The following is a 24,327-nucleotide window of genomic DNA, read 5'->3' on the forward strand; positions in this document are numbered from 1 at the left end:
CTTTCTCCTAGGGCATATTGAACAACAGCACAAGCAGCTATATAATCTGCTAAGTCTGCTTTCTTTTTGACAAACAGGCTTAATGATGTGTGGTGTGTATTCTAGAAGTTACCTGCCGCTCTGCATTTAGTTTTTTAATTTTCATTTGAGATTTCTGATTATCGACTGATGCCTAATAGTGTGTCACTTAGGATTTCAGTCATCTCATTAAGAGCCTCTCTGCTTCACAGATAGTGAGAGCTATCACCAGTCAACACCAGGGGGTGCAATTATATTAGTGTCTTCAGTTCAGGATGCCTCGTGCAGCAGTCTTTGGCTTACTTTGCAGATTACAGAGGGCCACCGAGGGCAAAATATGAATCTTTATTAATTAAACTATAATGCCTGCTCGGAGCCAAAAGATTTCTTATCTGTGTGATGACACATTAGATCATTTTAGTATTTATTTGGGTTAATTAGTGTATCTGTGCTATTTCATTATTGTGACACATCATGTTGATAGATGATCTGAAGAAACCAGTAGTGTGCATCTTTCGATCCACTGAAATCTATTTTTTATGAGGCATGGTTTATGCAAACACATGCTTCATAATGTGATTAATGTTTTTTATAAGTCACTGTGAGTCTAATCCACTCTTTCAGGCAGTTCATTAATTTAACTCCAGGTTTGCTTTTGTTGTTGTTGTAAAATGACGCCACTTATCATATCACTTATTCTTTCAGCTACCTATTTGTCTATTCATTTAAATTTGCTTGCATACTGAAGTGCTTACCAATATCATGTCTGAAAAGTAAATTAATTTCAGTGCTTCACATCAGTGCCTAACTATTTAATGCTTGTTTGATTAATGCGCACAATTTGTTTTTACTGAATATTAATATTTTTACAATATTAGCCCACCGTACAGCTACTGCTGTTATTTAACAAAAATAGCAGAGACATGCATGCGTGATATGTGAACACATTTGTAATGCGCAAATCTGGAAATTTCCCAGTGTGTGCCTAAATGTCACTGATGTTGCGTACGCATACATTGATAAGTTTGTGCATGTGTGTGGGTGGGCATGGCAGTGCGATGGGTTTATGATGGTGTCGTCACACATGGCTAATCATGTGGAACAATGGGCACGGTGGCATGGAACGGGGTGGAGAAATGTGATCTGGCCTCGAAAATGTGATCCTGTTTAATATGGATGCTGTGTTTTGAAAAGATGTAAATTTAGCAAGCACTCTGCAGCCAACTACTTAACAAGCAGATGTCAGGGAACACATTGGTAATTGTATTATCCCTCACAGTTTGCTCCTGTGCCTTTATCAGTGTTTTCCTCCACATATGGGACTATGCATTTTTGAAGCAGAGGCAAAGTCACCCCAATCTCCTTAACCAGAGAAGACGCATGCACTCCATCTTGGCAGCTGGACAGATTGTCAACATAAGAAGAACTTTTCAGAGGGAAGAGATGAATGTCAGTCAATAAGTGGCTGACAGGTTGATAGATATATCGCTGACCTTGTTGTCAGTGGCTTGAGTGTCACGTTGAGAGGCAGAAGAACAGCAGACGGTTGAGGAGGAAGCAGAAGAAGGAGCCCTCTAACAAACGCTGCCTCCTAAGCAGACGAGAGGTTCACATTTGGATGGGCTTAGTTAGTACAGAATGTAATGGCTGTTTTTAATATACAGAACTATAACAGTAAATTTATGTTTAAAAAACTGACTATGGTGTTCTGAACTGTAGTGAACCAATAATTCCAGGGCTAGTTGTTCTGCCAGTCCATATACTGTACAGCAATGGTCCCCAACCTTTTTTGCGCCTAGAACCGGTTTATGTCCGACAATATTTTCACGGACCGGCCTTTAAGGTGTTGCAGATAAATACAACAAAATAAAACCAGTACCACTACCAAAAAAAAAGAAGAGTTGTTCATAACACAAGGGAAAATACCCAGGGAAACTGAATTAACGATAAAAACTGATAAAAACCCTGAAAACCATAAATTTCACATCTGAGCCTCAACTCTCGTGGCCCGGTACCAAACGACTCAGGGATTGGGGACCACTGCTGTACAGTACACAGGACCTAAGAGTAAAGTTTTAACACAATAACTATTTTACAAAGCTACACTATATGAAGCTTTACAAAATGGTTCACACTCTTCAACATTTACCTTTTTTTTTTTTTCAAAAACCATGCACTGTTAACATTCATGTTTGCTTTTGTTTTCCCCTTCAGCGTTTTATTATTTCCTGCAAGTAGGTCATGAATGAAATGTTGCTGTCAGCTGTCAAATTCCAGTCCCATCAGCCAAATCATACGAAATGACGATTGTGTGAATACATATTTACAGTACCTTACTCAGTAAAGAACATCAAGCAAGTTTATATTCCACATTAATTCTTGACATGTCTGAAAAAACAAAATGTGCAAAATATGAGAACAGGGAGTGAAAAAAATCGTCTAAAGAGCAGTGAAAGGGCTGTGAAAGTATTTGCCTTTTTCCTTTCTTTTTTTCCCCACACTTATATTTTTCAGATCATTAGCAAATTTGAATATTAGACAAAGATAACCTGGGGAAAAACAAAATGCAGTTTGAAAATTGTAATTTTGTACGCAAAAAACAAACAAATTTAAAAAATAATTTACGATCCAAATCAAGATGCCAGACGACAATATAAGTTGTCATTGAATATTTTATTTGCAAATGAAAGAGTAATAACTCAGAGATCGTAAAAATATACATTTTTTTGACTCGTGATATTTACATGGATTGTTTTCATCGAACGAAGAAACCAAAAAATCGTATACTGTTTTACAAAACCAAGAAGACGCCACATTAGAAAAACAAATGCGAGTAAAGAAAACAAAGGTGTCTTACATTTCCCTTTAGTAACGCCGTGATGAGCGTGTCTCCCCTTGACACTGAAACAATGGAGCCAAGAGAAACAGCCAACCACTCAGATCCCACACAGGCCGATGATGAGCTTGGCGCACAAAATAGTGTGATATACAAGGATTTTGAAAAAAAAAAAAAGAAATCAAATAAAAAAAACAAACTAAGGAAGATAACAAAATAAAGCTTCATAAAATTTTTATGTGGATATATTTACAAGTTTTGATTTGTATTTTTTTTAAACCGATTACAGTTATGTTACATCAAAGCAAAGCATTCCCAATCATCTGCTCATTTCCTATATAACATGCAGGTATCTTTGCTTTCTTTCCCTCTTGAAGTTGAATTAAGCCCCATCAGTCTCCTTTTGGAAAAAAGTATTAATACATCACATTCCCTTATGCTGACATACAAGGCCAAACCACAAAGTCCGAGCATCACTTTGCCCTGCTCAACAACTTTAATCAGAACACAACTGACATTTAATTCAAACATAAAACAATGTGGCTACATGAGAGTCATACTCCTATCATATAATGCAAGATAACCATTACTGATTTTACTGCACCTTTGAGTGATGATAATAAGACAGTATATAGTACTGATGGATACTGTACTAAGGGATGATAGTGGATGCGCTGCTGACACTGACTTGTTTTAAGACTTTCCTCCTCCTCTCTGCTGAACTGACATTGAAGCGCCTTAAAATTCATTTGTTGGAAAGAGCACAAGTTTGCCGGGCCACTAAGCTGCACACATGAGAGGAGAGATGCAACGCGAGGGCTCATAAACTGGGGAATCTGCCACCTGAGACTTGCAGATGCTGGAAAGCAAATCAAAAAGCTTGGAGGAATTTAACAGCTGGAAGACTCGCATCCCATCCTCCACCTCCACTGCTACTTTCATCAGTGGTGGAGGGAATTTCAATGACAAGAGCCTACATTCCTGGCTCAGTATCAATCCTGTTACACCACTCCTAATTCCCAGGACTACACTTGCAGATTCCTAAAAAAAAGTCTTTAGGCATATGCCATCCAGATTGTTAAGATGCATAGCAGTGTCTGTCTTTCTAAGTGCAAGTGTGTGTGTTTTGTTACACTAGCTGCTTTTGTATATGTGCATGTGTGTGTGTGTAAGACAGCAGATGTCCTCTGGGTGGATGCACTGTTGTGTGTCCCTTTCTGTGCTGTATTTAGTATCCTGGTTCCATCAGTCAGCTGTAATACCTTCAGACATTCGATCCATCAAATTGATTCTGAAGGAGCAGAAAAAACAAGAAATGTGGTTTGGCTTTTGTTTGCGTACACCGTGTACGTGTTTGTGACGATGTGCGTGCCAACTGTGAATGTACATGAGGCACACACCTGTGTTTTTGTGTGCACCTGAATACAGCGTATACATGTCTGTATGTGTGTGTATATACAACTTTTACCTGTTTGTGTTAAATGTGCGTACGCATGCACCTTGAGATGCCATCAGTACACCCAGGGCCAAGTGCATTCTGTGTTAAAAGACAGCAAGACCAAGGAGGGAGCGCACAAGTGGCCTCCAGAGCTCATGATAGTTATGAATTATGGACGTGCTTTATCTCAGGACGCCACCCCCACGAGCAAAAACAAGACTACCGCCTGCGAAGCCAAGTTCAATAGGCATACAAGTCAGTGAAAACTAAAATAAACACTGCCAGTCTGCAGTCATATCAATTTGGATAGAAGTTGCTTTGCCTGGCTGGATCCTTCTCATTCAGTGAATGGCTAACATGGGAATGTGTGGGTGTGGCCCGAGGGCTTGTACCGAATTTACATGCATACACCCACACACTCACGCACATTCACATGCATGCATGCACGCATGCACCCTCGCACACTCAGACGCACACATACACAGTAGCTTCCCTGCTCAAATATGAATTGCTGTCTGTAGTTAAATATAAAAGGCATTGTTTTGTTTCGTGTTTTTCTAAATTTACCTCACACTTAGTCATGTGTGAAATCCCGTGTGTGAAATCAAACCAAGTGTGCTTTTCAGACAGATGCTGGTTTTCTGAACATTTTAGGTTAAAAAACTTCATTGCACAAGAAACATTTCACTATAATGTGGAATTCAGATTTAGAAGTTACAGGTATATAAGTATTGATGGAGGAAAGAGCAACTTACTTTAAACCAGTAAAGGGATCTTCAGTTACCGTTTGTCCTGAGAGGCAATGGGGTCATAAAACTAACAAAAAAAAAAATTTTTTTTATATGTCCAAACCAAGATAATTAATTTATTTGCCAAACATTCATCATCAATTAACTATACAGACTGTGCATGGTTTGATTATACTATAAATTTTGCTCATTTAGTGGTCTTCCACTTTCATAGCTGAGCTCAGCAATTTAAAAACATAAGGACTGAAAATGCAGAATAGTGAATTTTTCTTTTGGCGAGCTAGAGTTCAGAGTAGTATAAATTCTGCTCTGATGAAGATTTTCATCATAACTAGCAAATTATCGCTGTGGAGACCTGGTCAAGGATACACAATGATAGCTAGATAGTTAAAATGCTATCTCAGAGTATATGCTAGGTAAGATGGGATTGCCACGGTTACTGGTTGAGCACCTTCATCATGTAATGCTCTCTGTTGTCCCCACCTGTTTGTTCATTTAGAACAGGTATGTGCAACATAACTCTCCAGAAGGCCATGCTGACTTAAATAAAGTAAGCATAGGTCAACATACTGGATGGCCACTAATTGGTTAACATAATTAATATTTCTAACATAAATGAAAACTCCACCTGATTGCTTTAAAACTATTACATATCTTTACATATTACGTTAAATATCAGTAAATATCTATTTCATACATTCACCTTGAAATTCCTATCTGAAGGCAGCTTCTTATAGATTTTTAGTTAGGGTTAGTTTGTTTTCCTTTGTTGACCATGTTAAGATAGTGCTGGCAGTGGTTTTAGTTCCAGTTTAGCATGATTTTAAACCCAACTAATCCTAAATTAATAATTCTTTTTTTTGTCAGTTGTTGGAATGAATTTGGGAACTTTTTTACATATCAAATGTGTTGATATTGGGTAAAAGGGCAATTTTATCCCAATGGTAGGATAAAATGAGGAAGGTCAAAGGGTCACTAAAACAGAAAGAAAACAATTACTGTCACACTAATTAATAAAATCTATACCTCTTATGGGAATCTGTCCAGTATGTATGATGGGATCTTGTCTTAGACAAAACAAATTGATTTTAATTGTTTATACCTTGTGTTGCACCGAATTTGTTTTGATGTAAATCTGGTGACACAGGGGCTTCACATGTTCACACAGCATGTGTATAAAAACACACGGTCTAAATTCACTTTGGGTTTCCCTTTTGACTCTTTTGTAAGGGGGGGGGGGGGGGGGAATCTCCCCTTACATACCCTTGTGTTTTAAATTAAATGACATCATGTGCGTATATCTATCTGTATGTACAATATAAAACAAGACTGATTACAGAATGTACAGTACATAGTCCCGTGGCATGGGATTGCTTTGCTCACCAGGGATAATTCACTCTGCTTGGCGGTCCCTAGGCTGCCTCGCTTATTACTAGGGGCAAGTTTGTTTAGGTGTATCTCTCAGTATTTGCTGCTGTTGACCTTCAAAGCTGGATGTGAGACTTAACCACTGGTGTGCTGAAGATAAGGACAAAGAAAAAAAAAACATCAAAGGAAAGAGGGATTGCGAAGGCACACTAGATAGGCTACTTGCCCTTTTTTCAGCTACTTTCAATCAAATTGCACTGGGTATGTCTGAGGACATGACAAAAGCGGGACTGGCTGATAAGCACAGTTTAACCAATGACCAAGCAGGACCTGGTGACTGAGCAAGACAGCAATCAAGTGCCACACCACTTTAATGGATCCAATGAGAGTACTGACAATGATACCACACACACGCTGTACAATAGAAATCTCTAGAATCATACTCCTTGCTCCCTTCATTCAAATTGAACCTCGTGGTCAATTCTTTGTGCCTTGGCTTGAGCATTGATTCGGTATGTTTACAGGAGGCTGAAAACAATGGGATCCACCATCTTTGTACAGCACACATTCATGGTGAAAAATTTTGGTTTCAGTTCAGAAATGTAGTAGGTAAACAAAAGAGTTAAAAAAGCCATAATAACAATAATAATTGTAATAATAATAACCCATCCTAGGGATTGGTGGCACTTCTTAATATGAATGAATGGACACATGGCTGTCTGTCACTCTTTACAACCTGTTCATAGAGAAGATACACAGAAAAGAAAAACAAGTCCAGCTGGTTCTAATAGAATGCTTATCCCTATATTTAAAGTATCACTACAAGCCTAATAAATACTATTTAATTATTCAGGGAGGATATTTGGTACCAGAAAAAGATGTCCATAGATGCACACAGGATCCGCGAGGGGGAAGAGGGGAGGCTAACGACTGGGGGTAAGACTGATTTGACTTAACATCAGTGCTACATCCTTGTACCTGAAGTATCCCCTGCTGATTGGTAAAGCAGATGAGCTGTTTGTGAGGCAACTGAATCAGTCTCACAACTGTCATGGTTTCTCATGGGTTCCTCATGAGAGCACGAAAAGACCAAGAGCACCAAGGCAGATGATGCACATGCCACGCGCCGTGCCTGTCTACACGGATGGGCACGATTGGCCCAGCCCATGGGAAGCAAAGGGGGGCTTTTGTGGTTTCGGAGCAGGTGCTGGAAGCAGCAAGTCAGGGCTGCAGGGTGACATGAATCTGAGAATCACCACAAACCCCGTCCTCCGAGAGGGAGAGAGAAAAAAAAGTTGCTGTCATACGTTTTTCTGCTTTCGTCCTTATTTTTCTCCATCCTGCTTGCACTCATATCTTACAACTGATGCTCAAAAGCAATGAGACTCCATTGGTTCAGACTTTAGATTTACGCTATTATCCAGACTATTTCCCTTTTTTCCCCCTACTGTATGCCTAACCCTTGGATTTCATGAATAAATAAAAGCTTTACTAGGGGCTTCTTCCACCTCACTGCTCATGGTGCTTCCCTGTGCCTTCCGAAGTCAAGTGAAGGAACTCAAGAAAATAAGTTCTGCCTTTAGCCATGAGACAAACTTAGGTCACTGCTTTTTCTTTTGTTTTGTTGTTTTATGTAATTCAATAGGGGGCAAGCATGTCTTATTTTTCCCTTTTTAAATATGCATTCATTAAAAGTACTTTTCGACTTATAGTATTGATTCTTTTAATTACATCCTTTTAACTAGTCGCATTTCTTTGTTTATGGAAGAGTCTTAGTCTTTGGGACGGGGCTGGTGGGCTTGGAAAGGGATGGGAGTCTCGCATGGCTGTAAGAAGGGGCTGGCTTTCAGTCCTACACAGTCTGAAAGGCCTTGGTCTGGGCGGGCACCATGAGGGTTGGGGGTGTAGGCGCGGACATGTTCCTGGAGTTGAATTTGGGAGTGGCAGGGGGCTCAGTGGTTTTAGGGGGCACCACTGTAGTGTAGGATGGAGGGGACTGGGGGAAGCCAGGAGGGTGTCCATTTTCCTTGAGAGCTGCTACAGCAGGTGGGCGAGGGCGGTGACCACGCTGGGCAGTGTTATGCACCATGGACTGGGTGGAGGAGGCACCGGAGCGTGAACTGCCGGAGCGGGATGAGGACAAGGAGTTGGGCTTTACTAGCTTGGCCTTGGGAGCCTCGGCATCCTCCCTGTGGTTAAAAACACACAGAAAACACAATCGTGACAAAAGTCCATATCATTTTTAATTTAGCTGAATTAACTGTACCTGTACTTGAAATTAGAACCGTACAAACATACAATAAACTGCAAAAGAGTACACGGAAGTGCCATTTCAATATATTATTCTAAGGTCTAGGACACATGGGAGTAGTATTATGTAGGGGGGCTCATGTAATTCATGAGATTCCTGCAGCGTCTAACTTTTGTGAAACACATTTGCATGAAATAATGAAATCTGCTGAAATCACTTGTTCCCCAGATACAATTGTTACAAGGGGGGGATAAAAAGTTTTTGCTGTGAACACAGTGAAAACTTTATAATTCTACTTTTGCCTCAGCTTTTAATAACAGGGTTAAAATATTCCAAGAAATATTCCAATAAACTGCTGGGTAAAAGTAACCTGAAAGAGTTTGTCCCTGACCCTACCATTAAACAGCAACTCTGAAGACATTTTTGCTGTCATTGGTGTTTGGATGGTACTTGAATTAGTGAGGATCTGTTCAGAAAGTTAGAAATAGAAACTTCTCAGCTGTGCACTACTGGCAACACTGCAACGTCTCACCAGGCACACCACAGAGGGTCCCATAGCCCTTGCATAAAGTGAACAGTTTTTAAACAGTGTTGGGTGGTTCAAAAGCCGTACCCATGAGATCTGCATCGCTCTGGTGGTCTGGTACAGCAACAACAGTGGAAAAGCTCAGACGTAGAATGTTATGAAAACAGAAAGCACTTCATTACACCTACTTTATTTACTCCTAAGCTATGCTGCATTATTCATTGTTACATCGGTAAATATGCACCTACACCAAGTCCACTCTGTCACAAAAACGTTGCTCTTACAAGGTCCACAGAGTCCACCTGTGCATTCAGGTCTTAAAGGGATAAATAAAAACTATTGTGAGATCTCAGCTCCATGAGCACACAGGCACACACTGAAATACAAGGGTGGTTTGAAAAGAAAGCTCCTAAAAGATAATCGATGAAAACTACCTTGTAGTTGTTTCCCCTTTTAGACACACAGAAACACAAAAAAAGCACAGGCAGCACGACGGGATGACATCGAGCACATGCAGGCATAAAGGGGCTGTGGCTGTTTCAATTAGAATGTGACTTGCTTAGCTGTAGTTTAAAACCGTTCCAGTGGAATCAGTGCTCACACACAGCAGGTTAACATGCACCAATCAACATCAGTTCATCCAACCAACCACGTGTTACACAGCGCTGCAGCTAAACTGTCTTACACTTATCTTATTTCAGAAGCATGTTGTCATATAACAATTTTTACTTGAGGGCGATTTTTTAAATATTTCATTATTTTATGTTTTCATTTTTGTCTGCAAAAAAAACCTGTCACATGGACACTTAAACATGCATAAATTATTAATAGAATATTTATGTTTTTCATAAAAATTGTAACAGGTAGTCTTTACTGGGCTACTGGTGAGATTTTAGTGAAACTTGCACACAGTGGTCACTTAACAGCTCTTCACCCAAACTGTGCTCAAGGTCACGTACACGTTTTTCATTCTCAGTGGATTTTAAACAAGAAAACTTCTCACCTTCTTTCTGTACTTCACACTTTTCAGTAACTTGTGAACTGTGAAGGACTATGAGCCAGGTGAACTACTACATCACTGATGTAGTGAACAAAAGTGCTCTGCCGGTGTCATAACCGTTGCAGTGTGCATAATTGCGGCAACCAAGGAAATTTACACAAGCTTGCAGCAAATCAGAGAAGTTTGCATCTTTCTCACTTTGGACAGCAGCGCTAAAAGCAAATACTTTTAGCCTTGCGAAAGTTTCTGAAAATGATACAGACAGAAAATGATACAAAAGGAATGCCCCTTACATTCTAGTACAAATTGAAGGGGTTAGAATATATTGCATACAGAGTATGCAGAATACAAGTATCTGCAAAATCAATGTGCTGGTCGTCAGCTGATTTGTGCAACGCAGCAACTAGATTAAGGGTAAAATGCAGAAATACTCAAAAAAGTCATCACCATTGATTACAAGTGATTACAGCCAGGAAACAAATGTTTGAGTTCAACAAAAAATTTAAACTGCAGCTAAGCAGAACGCAACAGCCCCACAGAGCCCCACAAGTAACAAAGACTGACACGCTAACACACATAAAACCTGCAAAATGGTGAAAAAATGAAACAATCACTGGACAAATGATGATTAATAAACCTGATCTCATTTGGGGTCTCCTCTTCCTCGTACTTCTTCTTCTCTTTCTTCCGGAAGACGAGCCAGATGATTAATATCACAATGAGGACACCGAGGGATATACCCACCACTGCGCCCGCAACCATCCCCACATCCCTCACGTCTGTGAACAAGAAAGGAGGTAGTTGATGAAAGATTGAGTCACTTATGGTCTCTGGTCTCATATTATTCATAGTTTTCCCATGAACTCTTAAATTCACAAATACTTATCCTTCATGCCCATTTGCTGGAAAAACACTCCCTATCTTTTTGCTACAGCACCTGAGTTCTAGTTAAGAATTGAAAACTGTTTATGCTGAACCACTTGATTTGCCTTGTGTCTACACATGACCATAATCGTGCTGGGCCTTTGATGCAATGTACTAGTTTTAGAGTGAAACGTGACATGGGGCAGGGGTGGTGACCATAGCCAGCAATTTTGGTTTAGTCCAGTTGAAGCACTGAAGGAGAATAAAGAGGGTGAAAGGAGCTAGATGGAAAGGCAGGGAGGGGAATAAATGTATTTCTAGCTGCTGTTTGAAACAATAACCATCAATCAGAGTGGCAGTTTGGTGCGAGGTGAATGCTGTTAGGTCAACTCCATCGCCCTTTTCTCCCCAAACTCACGTTTTATTGTGACCTCGATGGTGCAGTTTTCCTCTCCCACGTCATTGCTTGCAGTGCACCTGTAGACACCTGTGCTGTCCATGGTGAGATTCCTCAGGGTCACAATCTCTGGGTTCTTCAGATCTGGGGAGAACAAGAAAAACAATGCAATATCAATTATAAAGGAGAGACAACTGAAATGTCTATAATGACGGAAGGAAGAACTTAGAGGTAGAGAGACAGACAGACATTGGAGTGTTTATCTTAGAGAGAAGCCCATCATGGGAGCGTGTTTGACAGACCGATGTAGCCCCAAAGTCCCATGGGATACTTAGTCATCCCCACCAATGACAGCCATCCCAGACCAATAAATAATGGCTGTGTATTACTGTCCAGTGAAATCTAATTAGGTTGAACAGGTGTTGTTTGGTGGATGTAATTAATTTTGAAGGTTTTTAGTTGGACACGTGCAATTATGGATGCAAGTTAATGTCTCTGTGTTTAGTCTGTATAGTTTATCTCCCCACTAAAACACATTAACCAATCAAATAAAATAAAACCCCCAAAACATTTAAAGTTTTAAAACTAATTTTCCTGTTCACTTGATGCCAGTTCAGATCGTTCTCTGCATGTCACTCACTCGCTGATACGCGCGCGCGCGCACACACACACACACACACACACACACACACACACACACACACACACACACACACACACAGCAGATATTCTGAAAATATTCTTTTTTTTTTTTAATTTAATTTAAATTTTTTAAATTTGAGATTCTTGAGTTTAGACATATAAACATATAATACAGAATCCAGCTCTTCCAGTGATTTAAGGAATATGAGTTTTCAATATTTCTTCAGATGTTTTCTAGCTCAAAATTTTCTTTTGCCATTAGACATGTTTTGCTTATGGCTGTTCAGCTAGTTTCCAAGTTCTTCTGTGTGAATTTCAGTTCTGCACTTTGGCTGTCAGGTGAATGATTCGGTGTATTTCAGCCCATTAAACATGTTTTTCATCAAAGATCTAATTAGTTCCCGGATCTAAAAAACAAAACAAAACTATGCAGACTCGCTGCCTCAAAAAACAAAATTGTGTACAGCTTACTTAAGATGACTAAGTTAGGGCAACTTATTCATTTTGAGTATACTGTACAACCTCATTAGTTCCCAGAACACAAAATCTATGCAAACTAGTGCCTAAAAAAATGGAATAAAGCTTACTTAATATACTGAACAAGTATCGTACAGACCGCCTGGACTTACTTGGTAATTTTGGCTGTAAAAGGGCCAGAAATCATACTGTAAGTCAGTGGTTCTCAAACGTTTTTTCCGAAGCCCCCCTTTGTTTTACAAGAAAATTTCGCCCCCCCACCCGGCACAAAGTACATCAACACACACCCATATTTTGTTTTCAAACTCCACTGCAGTTTATTTCACACCTCAAACACTTAGTAAACAATTAAACACAGGAAAGTAAACTGAAATAAATTACAGGTAGCAATAAAATAAACTACTAAGGCTACAACCACACGTACACGGGTATTTTTGAAAATGGAAACTTTCCGTTTTCGTTTAAGAAAAAAAAAAGAAAAGAAAAAAAAAGCTCCATCCACATGTAAACGCTAAAAACGAAATGTTGGCCAATCAGAAGTCCAGAAGCCTGGGAGGGAAAGACTAAACAGGGTTTTGTACACTGACAAAACCTGAAGTACTTCCTAAAAGTTTGTGTTTTGCTGGAAAGTCAGATAATTTTGTATTACTTTTCAAGTGCCTTCAAAATTTCAAATGTTAATAACTAAAGACAGCATTTTGGTTGGTGTAGACTCACAACTAGGAAAGAACAAAATGCATACAGCATATACAAATTTAATTTAAAAAAATGTATTCAAATGTCCGATGTCCGAACTTCACTGTGATGCCTCTGTCTTTCTAAATGGAGCGACAGTAACTGCGTATGTATATGTAAATGTGTGTATATGTATATGTTTACGTGTGGACAAAAGGCCCAAACCATAGAAAAAGCTGCGTTTTCACAGGGAACATCAGGCACTGGGACACTTTCTGAAAGAGATTCTTCAGCTGGTGGAATGTTGGTCATTGAGACTGTCAGAAGGACGTTCTTCATTTGAAAGAACATCAGATAATTATAGATTTTCAAAGGGAACTCCTTCACTGGGAAGAACATCAGATATTTGCAGCTTTTCAAATGGAGGTCCTTCACGGGGAAGAACTTCAGACTTTGTAAGAATTTCTGTAGGAGGTTCTTTGACTTGTGTAAATTTAGGCACTGGCAGATTTTCAAATGGAGGTCCTTCACGGGGAACACTATTGGACATTGTCAGTCTTTCAAATGGAAGTTCTTCATTTAGAAGAACCATCAGGAAAACTTGAAGGGGGCTTGAAGATTTTGGATATGTGGATCTTTGCTACATCAGCAACCATCCTGAACAACACTGGTGCAAAGTTACATAGAATTTCTTGAGGATATTTCTGTCTGATCTTCGTCAGGATACTTTGGACCGTATCGTGTCAGATGGAGTGGGTGAAGATGGCATGGCCTTCCATCACTGTGAGATTTTTGGGGACACGATCCAAAGTGGCCTTGGTGATACTCGTGGAGAGTATGCTTAAACTCTGGGAGGCCATGTTCAAGACGGGACGAGGAGGAAGCTCCCAAACAACCTGCAGGATGTGGGGAACGACCTCTATCACCACCTCCTGGGCGGTGGGAAGTTTGGTGCTTTGTGGTTCCTGCTGCTTCTCTTTCAGGATTTGAATGTAATCCTCCAATGCGCTGAGGAGTTTAGGTGTTCGGTAGAATAAAGATTTTTCCTGCTAAAGTCTGAGAAACTCCCTCATCATTGCAATCTAAAAGTAAAAGGAGACATTTAATCACCACAACTCTCAGTTCCTCAGAAATTTCCTGATATTTTCTGTCAGTTTTGGTTTGCATGGATCTGGGTCTTACCTGAGCCCTGTAGCCGGGAAGATGGCAGTAGATCTTTACAGCTGTGTCATAAATGGGTGTGTTGAACAACACCTGTCAAAGAAATAGCAAATTACTCACTGTTATTTAAAACGATTCTCAATTTGTCAACTTTTCTACATCAAATTCTGAAAATTGTTGAAATGCAGTATAAACAAAAGCTGTCACATACCCTGATGGGTTTGTAGATTCCTCGACTTGCTTCCATTTAGATGTTATAGTCGTATCGCAGTCTGGAACAAAAACTGTCAAATACTCTCCAATGATGGCGTAAGGTAAGATCTTCACCTGAAAATGCTCTGAACATGACGGTTTTGCTTGCACAGATGAGCTGTTCTTATCCAGTCTTTAAGTCTGACATGATTAGCTGTGTCTGGGCCCAAACGTCGCTGCAGGTCCCTAAGTCAAACGATCACTGCGGCATCACTGAGAGTTGAAAAACTGTCCAAACTCTTTCATCTGTAATAAAATAATCAGTGTGGCTGCTCTACCATGTGTAACATCCATGCAGCATCCACGAAAACAGAATTTATTAAATTTAACAGAGTTAGAAGTTAGCACGGAATTAGCTCGCTAGCTTCCATCTAAATATAATATATGTTGTTCTGACTGAGGGATTTCTGAAACCAATTAAGACGTTGAGCTTTGCTATCACTTCAGACATAAATGAAGACAGTAAAGTAAACAGCATTGACTTTTTTTAGAGTTACTGAAGTTTGGCTAGCTGGTATATAATGATGTGCTATGTGGTGGCTAGCAACCAGTGTTGGGACTAACGCGTTATTAAGTAACGCGTTACAGTAACTACGTTATTATTGTGGTAACGAGCACGGTAACTAGTTATTATGCCAAAACCAGGAACGCGTTACTCGTTAGATAGGCTCGTTATTCGTTACTTCGTGTGGTGGCTATCGCGGAGCTTCCACAGATTCAATAACATTAGCAAGTGGTGGAAGCCAGCAGGTGGATGAAGGAAAAGGGAGGCAAGAGGAGAGACCCGAAGCGGCCGCTGGTCCAAGAGTGTCAGGTGAACTGAACTTCAGGTAAGAAGTTATGACCTGCAGTCCATCTGGGTCAGATATAAACCAAGTTTAGGTGGAGTTTATTTTCGTTATACTGACTTTTTCGTACTGCGTGCTAGCTAGCATGACGGAGTTTCTATACAGCTGGGTGGGTGCTATGTTACTGATGTTGAACTTTATTTTGTTCGTAAGGTTAATTATTAGAGTTGCCAACCATCCCGTAAAAAACGGAATCGTCTCGTATTCAGAGAAAATATTACGAGTTTCGTGTTGGGGTGAAAAGAAACAGTTTGTCCCGGACTTCAGCTACAATGAAAAAGACACAAAGCTGGAGTTATTCTGTGTCTTTGCTGCAAAGTTTCCTCTTCTTCTCTCATCCTCTCACCCTCCCTCTCCTGTTTCTACTTCGATCATGAAACTGATCAATGATCAGCTGATCGGCTTTTCTCTCTTGTTTATTTATCGCCCACTTTGCGCCAGAAAGAGGAAACCAGCGGATGTCGCGCTAAACAACAGCAGCACTTTTAAGCTTGATCAGCTGTTGTTAGAGTTTATTTAATATTAATTTCTAGTATCAGCTGATGTTGGCTGGAGCCACAGCTGTAAACCTGCTGGTCATGATATCAGTTTGGTTATCTGGTGAGAGGGAAACATGAAGATGAAACCAGGAGATGTCCTTACTGAATCATCAGAGCTGTGATGGAGAAACAGGTTTACCTTTTAGGTGACATGAATGAGTTGAAGAGAAGCTATGAACTGTTTCTGAAAGATAAATAACACCAGGTTCCTTTTTTTACTTAGCTGACAGCTGGTAACTGTGCAGGGGCGGGTCTAGCAAAGTGTTGCCAGGGGGCCATGTAGGGCATTAAAAGGGAGAGGGGGGCACAAAGAAATACTTTCTTATTCTCATTTAAAATGTCTCACTTTTAAAAAAATAATTATCTGAGTCTTACAACAAACAATATATATACATATATATACCATCAAGACAGTGTACATCACTGTCACAACAGTGTTTATTTTCATTCAAAGGCTTTATGGTTTTTCCTATAATGGTGGGCCGGTCTCTAGTCAAAATGCCCGGGACGATTTTTTTGTCCCAGTCCAGCTCTGTATGCAGCTCATCTGCAGTCTGGTGTTACCTACATCTTCCTATTCAGAAGGCAGAATTTCCGAGTTCTGAGTACAATCGAAAGCACCACGACTGCAGTTTTTGTGTTGGATGTAAAAAGCAGGCTAGGATAGAATCAGGCGTGGGATTTCTCTCGTGGAAATGTGCACACTATTTTTTCCTTTCTATTGGTAGGTGGCACAGTGCACTTGTGGCAAGTAAGCAAGCTAGAAGACTGGCAATCTTGCTGGGTATCCAGTTACGGAAGCAACACATTAACAAGAGAATTCTGAGTAAAACCAAAGTTACTTTCCCTAGTAAACTAGTTACTCTGAAAGTAATGAGTAACTTGAAGTAACTGAGTTACTTTTGATAGAAGTAACTAGTAATGTAACTAAGTTACTAATTTAAAGTAACTTACCCAACACTGCTAGCAACACAGAAGGATAAATGCAAACTTTTTTCCACTCGATAAAAGTTAACGTGAGGGTTCCCGATGGTTAGGGACAAATGCAGTTGCATTGCAGGATGCTGTAAACGGACCAAACTTCAGTCGGGAGAACAACTGAGATAATCCATCCACAATACAAGGTTAGTTGTTAATATACTGCTGCACTGCCTGGGCTGTAGTTACATCGTAAGGTTTAAAAACTGAGCTTTAAAATGAATAGCGGTAATAAAAACCGAGAGAGACCGACAGTGATCACTGATTGTTTTTAGAGGCTTGTTGAGATTAAATAGAACAAGATAAAAGCATTAAAACATGCTAAAAACACAACAGCCTTAATAAAAGTAGAGCAGTTTGAGCCCTAAATCACTTAAAGACCAGATAGTCTGATTTAAGAATGCAAAATTCTAGAACAGCCAATATGGAAACTCTTGATATGAGTTTTATCTTATTAAATGAAAAGAAATCACGCTATGTATTTTGCACTACATTACACTAAACAATTTATTGTATAAGTAAATAAAGTGTAGGTTAGGTCACTCCTGTGAAAAGATGCATACAAACTGATGAATCACAAAAGATAGAACGTCAACTTACAGTATGCCTTTTCATATTATATGCTTGCTTATCTTCATTTTCTAACAGTAGATGGGAACTTATGCAGTAAAGCAATGGCTTACAACACAGTGGACTGTGCAGTGGACTAATGCATACATTTAAAGCCTGACAGCAGCTGGTATATACACAGCTACAACAGTCTACAAAGGTTGTTTTCTGTTCACCAAAGCAAATATGATTGAAGAGATTTTTTTACTTCCCCAAAAAGCAAATAAAGAGATTAAACGAGGATTTATTGAACAATGGTTTATGCACTTGAATTAGGAAGGATAAGAAAAGTGACTCTATTGACTGCAATCTGCAATCTACTGACATCTAATGGTGAGATTTTACACACTGTAACTTTAATGATACTTGAAAATAGGCCAGGAACTGCACTCCTTGGTCTGACCCTGTTCAGTCAGCACACACAGTCTGTGTAATATGTGAATAATAATAAATATGACTTTTCCTCTTTTCCATAAAAAGTTCCCAGTAGGGTTTTTGACCTTTGGCACCATGGAGCTGTGGGCTTTAAAAAAAAAAGTCTTCCACACTGTACCCTGTAATTACTGTACTTCTAATTTCTGAAAAAATACTCTAAAGCATCTTCTAATACTTCAAAATCTATTTGGGTGATTTGGACACGACAATGATTAACTGAAGTATAAAAGTATGCGCTCCAAGGTTCATGTTGGGGCCTTTGGGGTCAGGAGCAAATTAGATTTAGCCCCTCCGAAGGTCAAACTTAGCATCAGAATGGTGCGAAGGAAAGGTGATTGAAGTGACTTTGAACTTGGCATGGCTACGGGTGCAAAATGGTTTGATCTGAGTATTTCTGTTTATTTTTTTATTTTTTTTTTTTCTAAATGACATCAGAAACAGCAGTATGCGACATTACGTGATGGCAGAGCTTCAGTTCATCCTTTGTCATTTTTTTTTTTTTTTTTAATAAATAGGACAGGGGGAATGAATGAGAGAAAGAGGGGGAGAGAAAGAAAGAAAACCAAAGGGGAGAAGAGACGGTGAGAAGGGGGGGAAGAGAGAGAAAAAAAAAAAAGAACTCCTGGGTCACCTGTATGGAGAGAAAAAAAAAAAAAAACAAACAAAAAAAACAAACAGAGGAGACAGCAAACAACAAAGAGCAACATAATAATAGAGAAAACAAAGCACCATCACAATAAACTAGCTAGTCATAGATATCAATATTTACTAAATAATAAACGATATTGTGCAGCACGCAAGATAGACAGCGCACAGTGTGCTTTGAGGCAGCAGCCAAGAAAGCTTTAGTCCGCGTCTGTGAATACCCATGTGTGCATACCTGTGTGGATCAGCATGCTTGCATTCCAAAGGTTTCTCCATGTAATGATCTGCTAGGGAGTGTGGGGGGGCCACAGCCCCGTCCTCCAGGGTGTGAAGCGGGTATGGAGGAGATCAAAACTCCAGACATCCAGAGGCCCCCAGAACACAAGAGACCATGGAAGACCAACAGAGGGGCAGCCGCGCCACTGTTCCAGTAAGAGCTGAGGAGAGTCCCAGATGAGGGCTCGCCCAGCAGCCGCGGAGCAGAAGTCAGGGGGAGTTGCAGTGACGCGCCCGTGAGCTCCGCCGGCCCCCAGCTGTGCCTGAGTGACCGAGCCCCAGGCCGAGAGGCCGGGGGCACCCCACTCTAAAGCATCTTCTAATACTTCAAAATCTATTTGGGTGATTTGGACACGACAATGATTAACTGAAGTATAAAAGTATGCGCTCCAAGGTTCATGTTGGGGCCTTTGGGGTCAGGAGCAAATTAGATTTAGTCCCTCCGAAGGTCAAACTTAGCATCAGAATGGTGCGAAGGAAAGGTGATTGAAGTGACTTTGAACTTGGCATGGCTACGGGTGCAAAATGGTTTGATCTGAGTATTTCTGAAACTGCTGATCTACTGGGTGGGAATTTCCCACACGACCATCTCTGGAGGTGAAGGACAAAAGAAGAAGTAGCAAGCCTGAAAAAACACATCTAAGAGAGTCTTTACTGGACTGTGTGCACATAGATAAAATACAGATTTTCAGCCTGGTAACCTCAATTACCTTTTTATGCCTTAACCTGCATAATTTGTGTCAACTGCATTAACCCTTTTAAGCATGAATTATGACAACCTCAATCTGGATTTTTTTCTTAAGTATTTTTATTCATCTTTAGGCATGAAAAAAAGATTTTTGAACTTCATTTTTTTTAAACATGCACTTTTCAAAGAGTTTTTTACATGTCCACTTAGGTGGACAACATACATTTTGAGTGGGTGGCACGGTATGGAGTGACACATCAGTGTCCAATGTAGTGGTTTATGTGCAAGTATACCATCAGCAATGTGTTTTTTTGTACTATGATACATCAGTACTCTGCATACTGCAACAGAGCACTGATTTTTCCTGTCATTTAACATTGACTGTGTTTGGAGTGCAATATAAGATTTTCCATTTATATTATGTTCCATACTTAACCTTTTCCGAGACTTAGGCAGGATGTTAAGCAGGATCATGGCATCACATAGGTGTTAAAAATACACAGTGGCTGATTTTCATGTAAACAAATAAAAAAACATTCTGATGAAGAGCCACTAAAGGAAGTTTTTGGAGTAACCCTCAGCAGTAATTTGGACATGAAATAGTTAGTAGACATGTTATTAACCCTATGAGGAAATCTTTAAGTCTACTGAGGTACAGAGCCATAATTTAAACTACAGGAAACAGTTTTATTCAAATACAGTTTATTGTCAAAATGTTCTGGTGCTGATCGGTGACTGCCTTTGTACAACTTACCCATCATAAAGTGACCAAAATATTGTGGAACCAGTTCATAGTGTTTAATTGCTTGTGTGTTGGAATATATTAAACACGAAAACCAGGAGCTGCAGAAACCCAGTAATGCTGAAGACACATGTAAGGAATTTATCTTGGTTTCATGATGCAAAAAGGGAGTTACAGTCACATATGATCAAAGAATTCAGGCGAAGAAGTAAAACTAGCAACACATTTATGTAACAACGGCATAACTGTGAAGACCATGTAGACCAATTTCTAATTTCCACAAACAAAGTTCATTCCTTCAGACTTGAAAATGTTGAAGTAGAATCATGATAAACACTTCTCTCCACACTTGTCACCTTGGTAAATCAAGGCAAGCCTTGAAAGCCCCTAGAGTCTCATATTTCAGTCCCAACACTCATTTAGCAGAGCACAAAGAGAGTTTCTGGGAAACGTTATCAGAGGCATAGATCTGTGTGGGCAGTATAGGGGTGTGAGTCTGAAGCTGAATGCGATTAGATTAAATGTTCTTGATGGCTTATGCTTAAAGGCATGAAGACTGTTGCTGAATGTTGACCTCTTGTTGGCTCCACAACATCAGTGAGCTGCACAGATTTTACCTACACTACTAAAATTTACTTACTCCAACTGAATCACAAACTTTTTGGATGCCTGTGTCACATTGCAAGCCATTAAAAATTAACCAAAAGACCAATATTGATGGTAACAGAGGAGAGAAAACAGAGATTGGCACCCTGACGTTGTTTCTCCTGGTTTAGAGAATGCACAATAGGGGGGAGGTGCCCTGCTATTAGCTTTTCTGTTACAACCCATCCCTGTTCTTATTTAGAGGCAGATATGCCTGGTTATGATTCAAGAGGAATGCCAGAATCCACACCATGTGAGTGAAGTATGCCTCAAGGCTACTGCGGAGCCAGTGCCTCTTTGGTACAGAATATAGTCTGAGCTGCCAATCCAGTTCTGCCTATTACATTTGATTTTCTCCACTTTACACACAAACAGTCACACTGACTTCGTGCATGTAGGTATTCACTTGAGCCAGGCTGACATTTCAATGTCACAGAAATATTCATCAGATCACAGCATCAGCTCTTGTGTTTATATAAGTCATCCCAATAGAATACAACTAGAAATCACAAGGCTGTGTTCTGTTTGATTTTCTGGAAAAAAAATAAAAAACTAGTACACATTATGTGGTCCTGGGTTTACTGTTCAAATTTGGAGAGAGAGGCGAACTAAAGATAATAGAGGCATGAAGAATCAGCGGATTAACTGGGACAGCCTGAGCCCATCAAAGTGCCCTTGAGCAAAGTGCTGCAAGTGTTAATTATTCCAGTGAAGCAGCTCAAGGAGCAGCAGTAGACAATATAGCTGGCACTGGCAAATTTAGGTGTCAGTGTTTGCAAATGTATGAATGTGAAAATGGGAAGAGGTGAAGGGAAGATGACGCGCTCAGCACAACTTGCCTTCGACAAGCAGCCTATGAAAATCACTAATATGAAAATGAATCTTCGTGGCATTCCTCTGCAGAGGGGTCGAATAGTGAATCAGCATGTAAGCGTAGTGCCGATTATTTTTCTTACCTATCAGCGCCAGGTTTGGCAGTTTTCCCAGGCTCTTGCCTTTGTCCAGCACTCGCTCCCACTTGTAGCTAATGGGGTCTGAACCATCGCTGGATTTGCAGCTCAGCTTGACATCACTGCCCTCTTGGAGCTTGCCATCCATCCGGCATCTCGGCTTGGAAGGCTTGACTGCAAGAAAACAAAAGAATCAAAAAATGCTTGAATCAATATTTGCAACAAAACTTCTTATCACAGTTAAACATAAAGTGTATAAAAGACTCACAGTGTTTAACAAATTTACTAAACCACATGCCATAAAAACAAGAACACACTAAACCTGTCATCTTTCAAAAACTTGTTTAAAGCTAAGACGCATATAACAAACTGAATTCATGTTTTTAAATCCAAATCTCAGCCAGCACACTGGACTTCTCCAAGAAGTTCAGAAATAAATCAATCACTACAATTAATGTTTCTGTTCACGAATGTAAGTAAAAGACTGTAAATTAGCATCTCAACCAAAGGAAATAATGTGCTTTATTTTATTCTGCTTTTTCATAAGTAAAACAGTGAATCTTAAAAATCATGGATAACAACATAAAATATATTTAGCAATAAAAATGTCAATTAAACAGCTTTCACATGCATACAACCATTACAGGAACATCAATAATTATTTTACAATTACATTGCTGCTAATTTAGGGCAGTTGTGACATAAACCTTACACTGCATGGTGGTCTAGTGAATTCGTTAAGCAGCATATATATTAATACAATAATTAAGCAAAAATAAATGCGTTCACCGAAATGATTAATTTTTAATATGTGCATATAATGTAGTCATCAATTTGCCAGTGACGCATGCATTAAAATATGGTTTCCATTACTACTCTGCAGAAAATCGTGGCCTACGTGTATCATGTGGGCTTGCCACAACATTTCCTATGCCAATTATAGGAACTTTGCATTTCATAAAATGAATCTTTATTTTGAAAGGGAAGGGCTGACATTTTTTATTTTGAATGCTGAATATTGAGTTATGTTTGAAATAGACTTCTTTGAACATAACATCTACTGAAGTGGGAGTTATTTTATAATGTGAAACTGTCCACCACCTGTGTTTATCGCCCCAGACTAAAGCACTACATTCAAATGAAAAGCAAGAAATAAAATGTAGATAATAACATAGCTTGTTAGGCTGCATAAAGCTGAAATATTTGACGTAGATTGTAAACTTTATTTGATGTGTTCTATCAGTATTTTTTATTGGTGCAACTGTTTGAGGGATGTTCAGTTACCTTGCCATCACAGTCATTTCTGGTAACACAAATTGAAGAAAAAAGCAACATCCTCCCGTAGAGAATGGATCAATTCAACCCCAAGGCTGGCTGTGAATACTTATGGTAATATGTTCTCATGTCAAAGGTTTTGGTCATAGTCTATTAGCTAAAGGCTTAATACAGTATAGCTAGAATCTGCTGAGCCCTGCTCTGTTGGATACATGCTGAAAGGCACTGCTACACTTTAAAAGCATGAAAATAGCATACTGTTTCCCCCTCCCGAGTGACATATTTTTAATCACACACGCCGTCTCATGCCAAGCCAGCTACCAGCTCAGCTGCCAAGCCATTATCTTAGCATAGGGAGCGCGAGAAAAAAATGCAAATGTTCGCCTCTCTCAAAATCGAAAGTGTCACTGGGAAGCTGAGGGCAATTTGTAAAATTCGAGGCACTAACTCACTGAAATGTCTTTATGGAAGAGAGAGGGGAGTGAGAGCGAAAGGATTAACAGACTGTTCCATTAGAAAACCAATAACCACGGGTTGAACTAATCTCCCATGATGTTTTAATAAATCGCATGCTTTTTTGACATTGAGAACGATCTCACTCCTCCCGCCGGACTTTGTGGCCAGCTATTGCAGCTGTCTGTCCTTCATAGTTGTTCAGCTATTTCTGATATGCAGACAGAGAAGCGCATTACCACTGAGGTAGTTGTATTGTTGAGTCATTTATAGCCATCTGCATAATGTGCAAATTAGAACAACACGCTTCCCGTACCAAAATGGGATTTTCTGTATTTATAAGATCTAAGAGTCACTTGGGCAATTAATATTTCTAAGTAGCTTATCTGTACTTAAACTGATGTAAGCTAACTTTTTAACATGATGAACATCAAACTGGTCTGTTGTCTTGTACTGTATATGTCATAGAGGACACGAGTACATTAGAATCTAGCTTGAAATTTGCCCATGTAATGCAGTCTCTAACTCAATCATTTCTGTGCCCTGCCAAACCTACTTGCATGTTTCTGGTCTCACCTCATCAACAAACC

General features: G+C 39.7%; 1 protein-coding gene across 1 annotated transcript in view; it reads right to left on the reverse strand.

Annotated features, from left to right (window-relative positions):
- Positions 1–2,754: 2,754 nt before the first annotated feature.
- The window catches only part of clmpb (CXADR like membrane protein b), an 88,704-nt gene continuing 67,131 nt past the window's right edge, over positions 2,755–24,327 (reverse strand). The window contains exons 4-7 of the mRNA XM_085371290.1: positions 22,016–22,183; positions 11,469–11,591; positions 10,824–10,965; positions 2,755–8,598 (exon numbers count right to left, since the gene is read on the reverse strand). Coding sequence (XP_085227416.1) covers positions 8,262–8,598; positions 10,824–10,965; positions 11,469–11,591; positions 22,016–22,183 — 770 coding nt within the window. The 3' untranslated portion in view covers positions 2,755–8,261. The remainder of the gene's footprint in view (positions 8,599–10,823; positions 10,966–11,468; positions 11,592–22,015; positions 22,184–24,327) is intronic.

Source organism: Diplotaxodon limnothrissa, linkage group LG14 (assembly GCF_057381915.1).
Source record: "Diplotaxodon limnothrissa isolate DT_005_m linkage group LG14, D_limnothrissa_male_GT1.1, whole genome shotgun sequence".
Taxonomy (NCBI): domain Eukaryota; kingdom Metazoa; phylum Chordata; class Actinopteri; order Cichliformes; family Cichlidae; genus Diplotaxodon; species Diplotaxodon limnothrissa.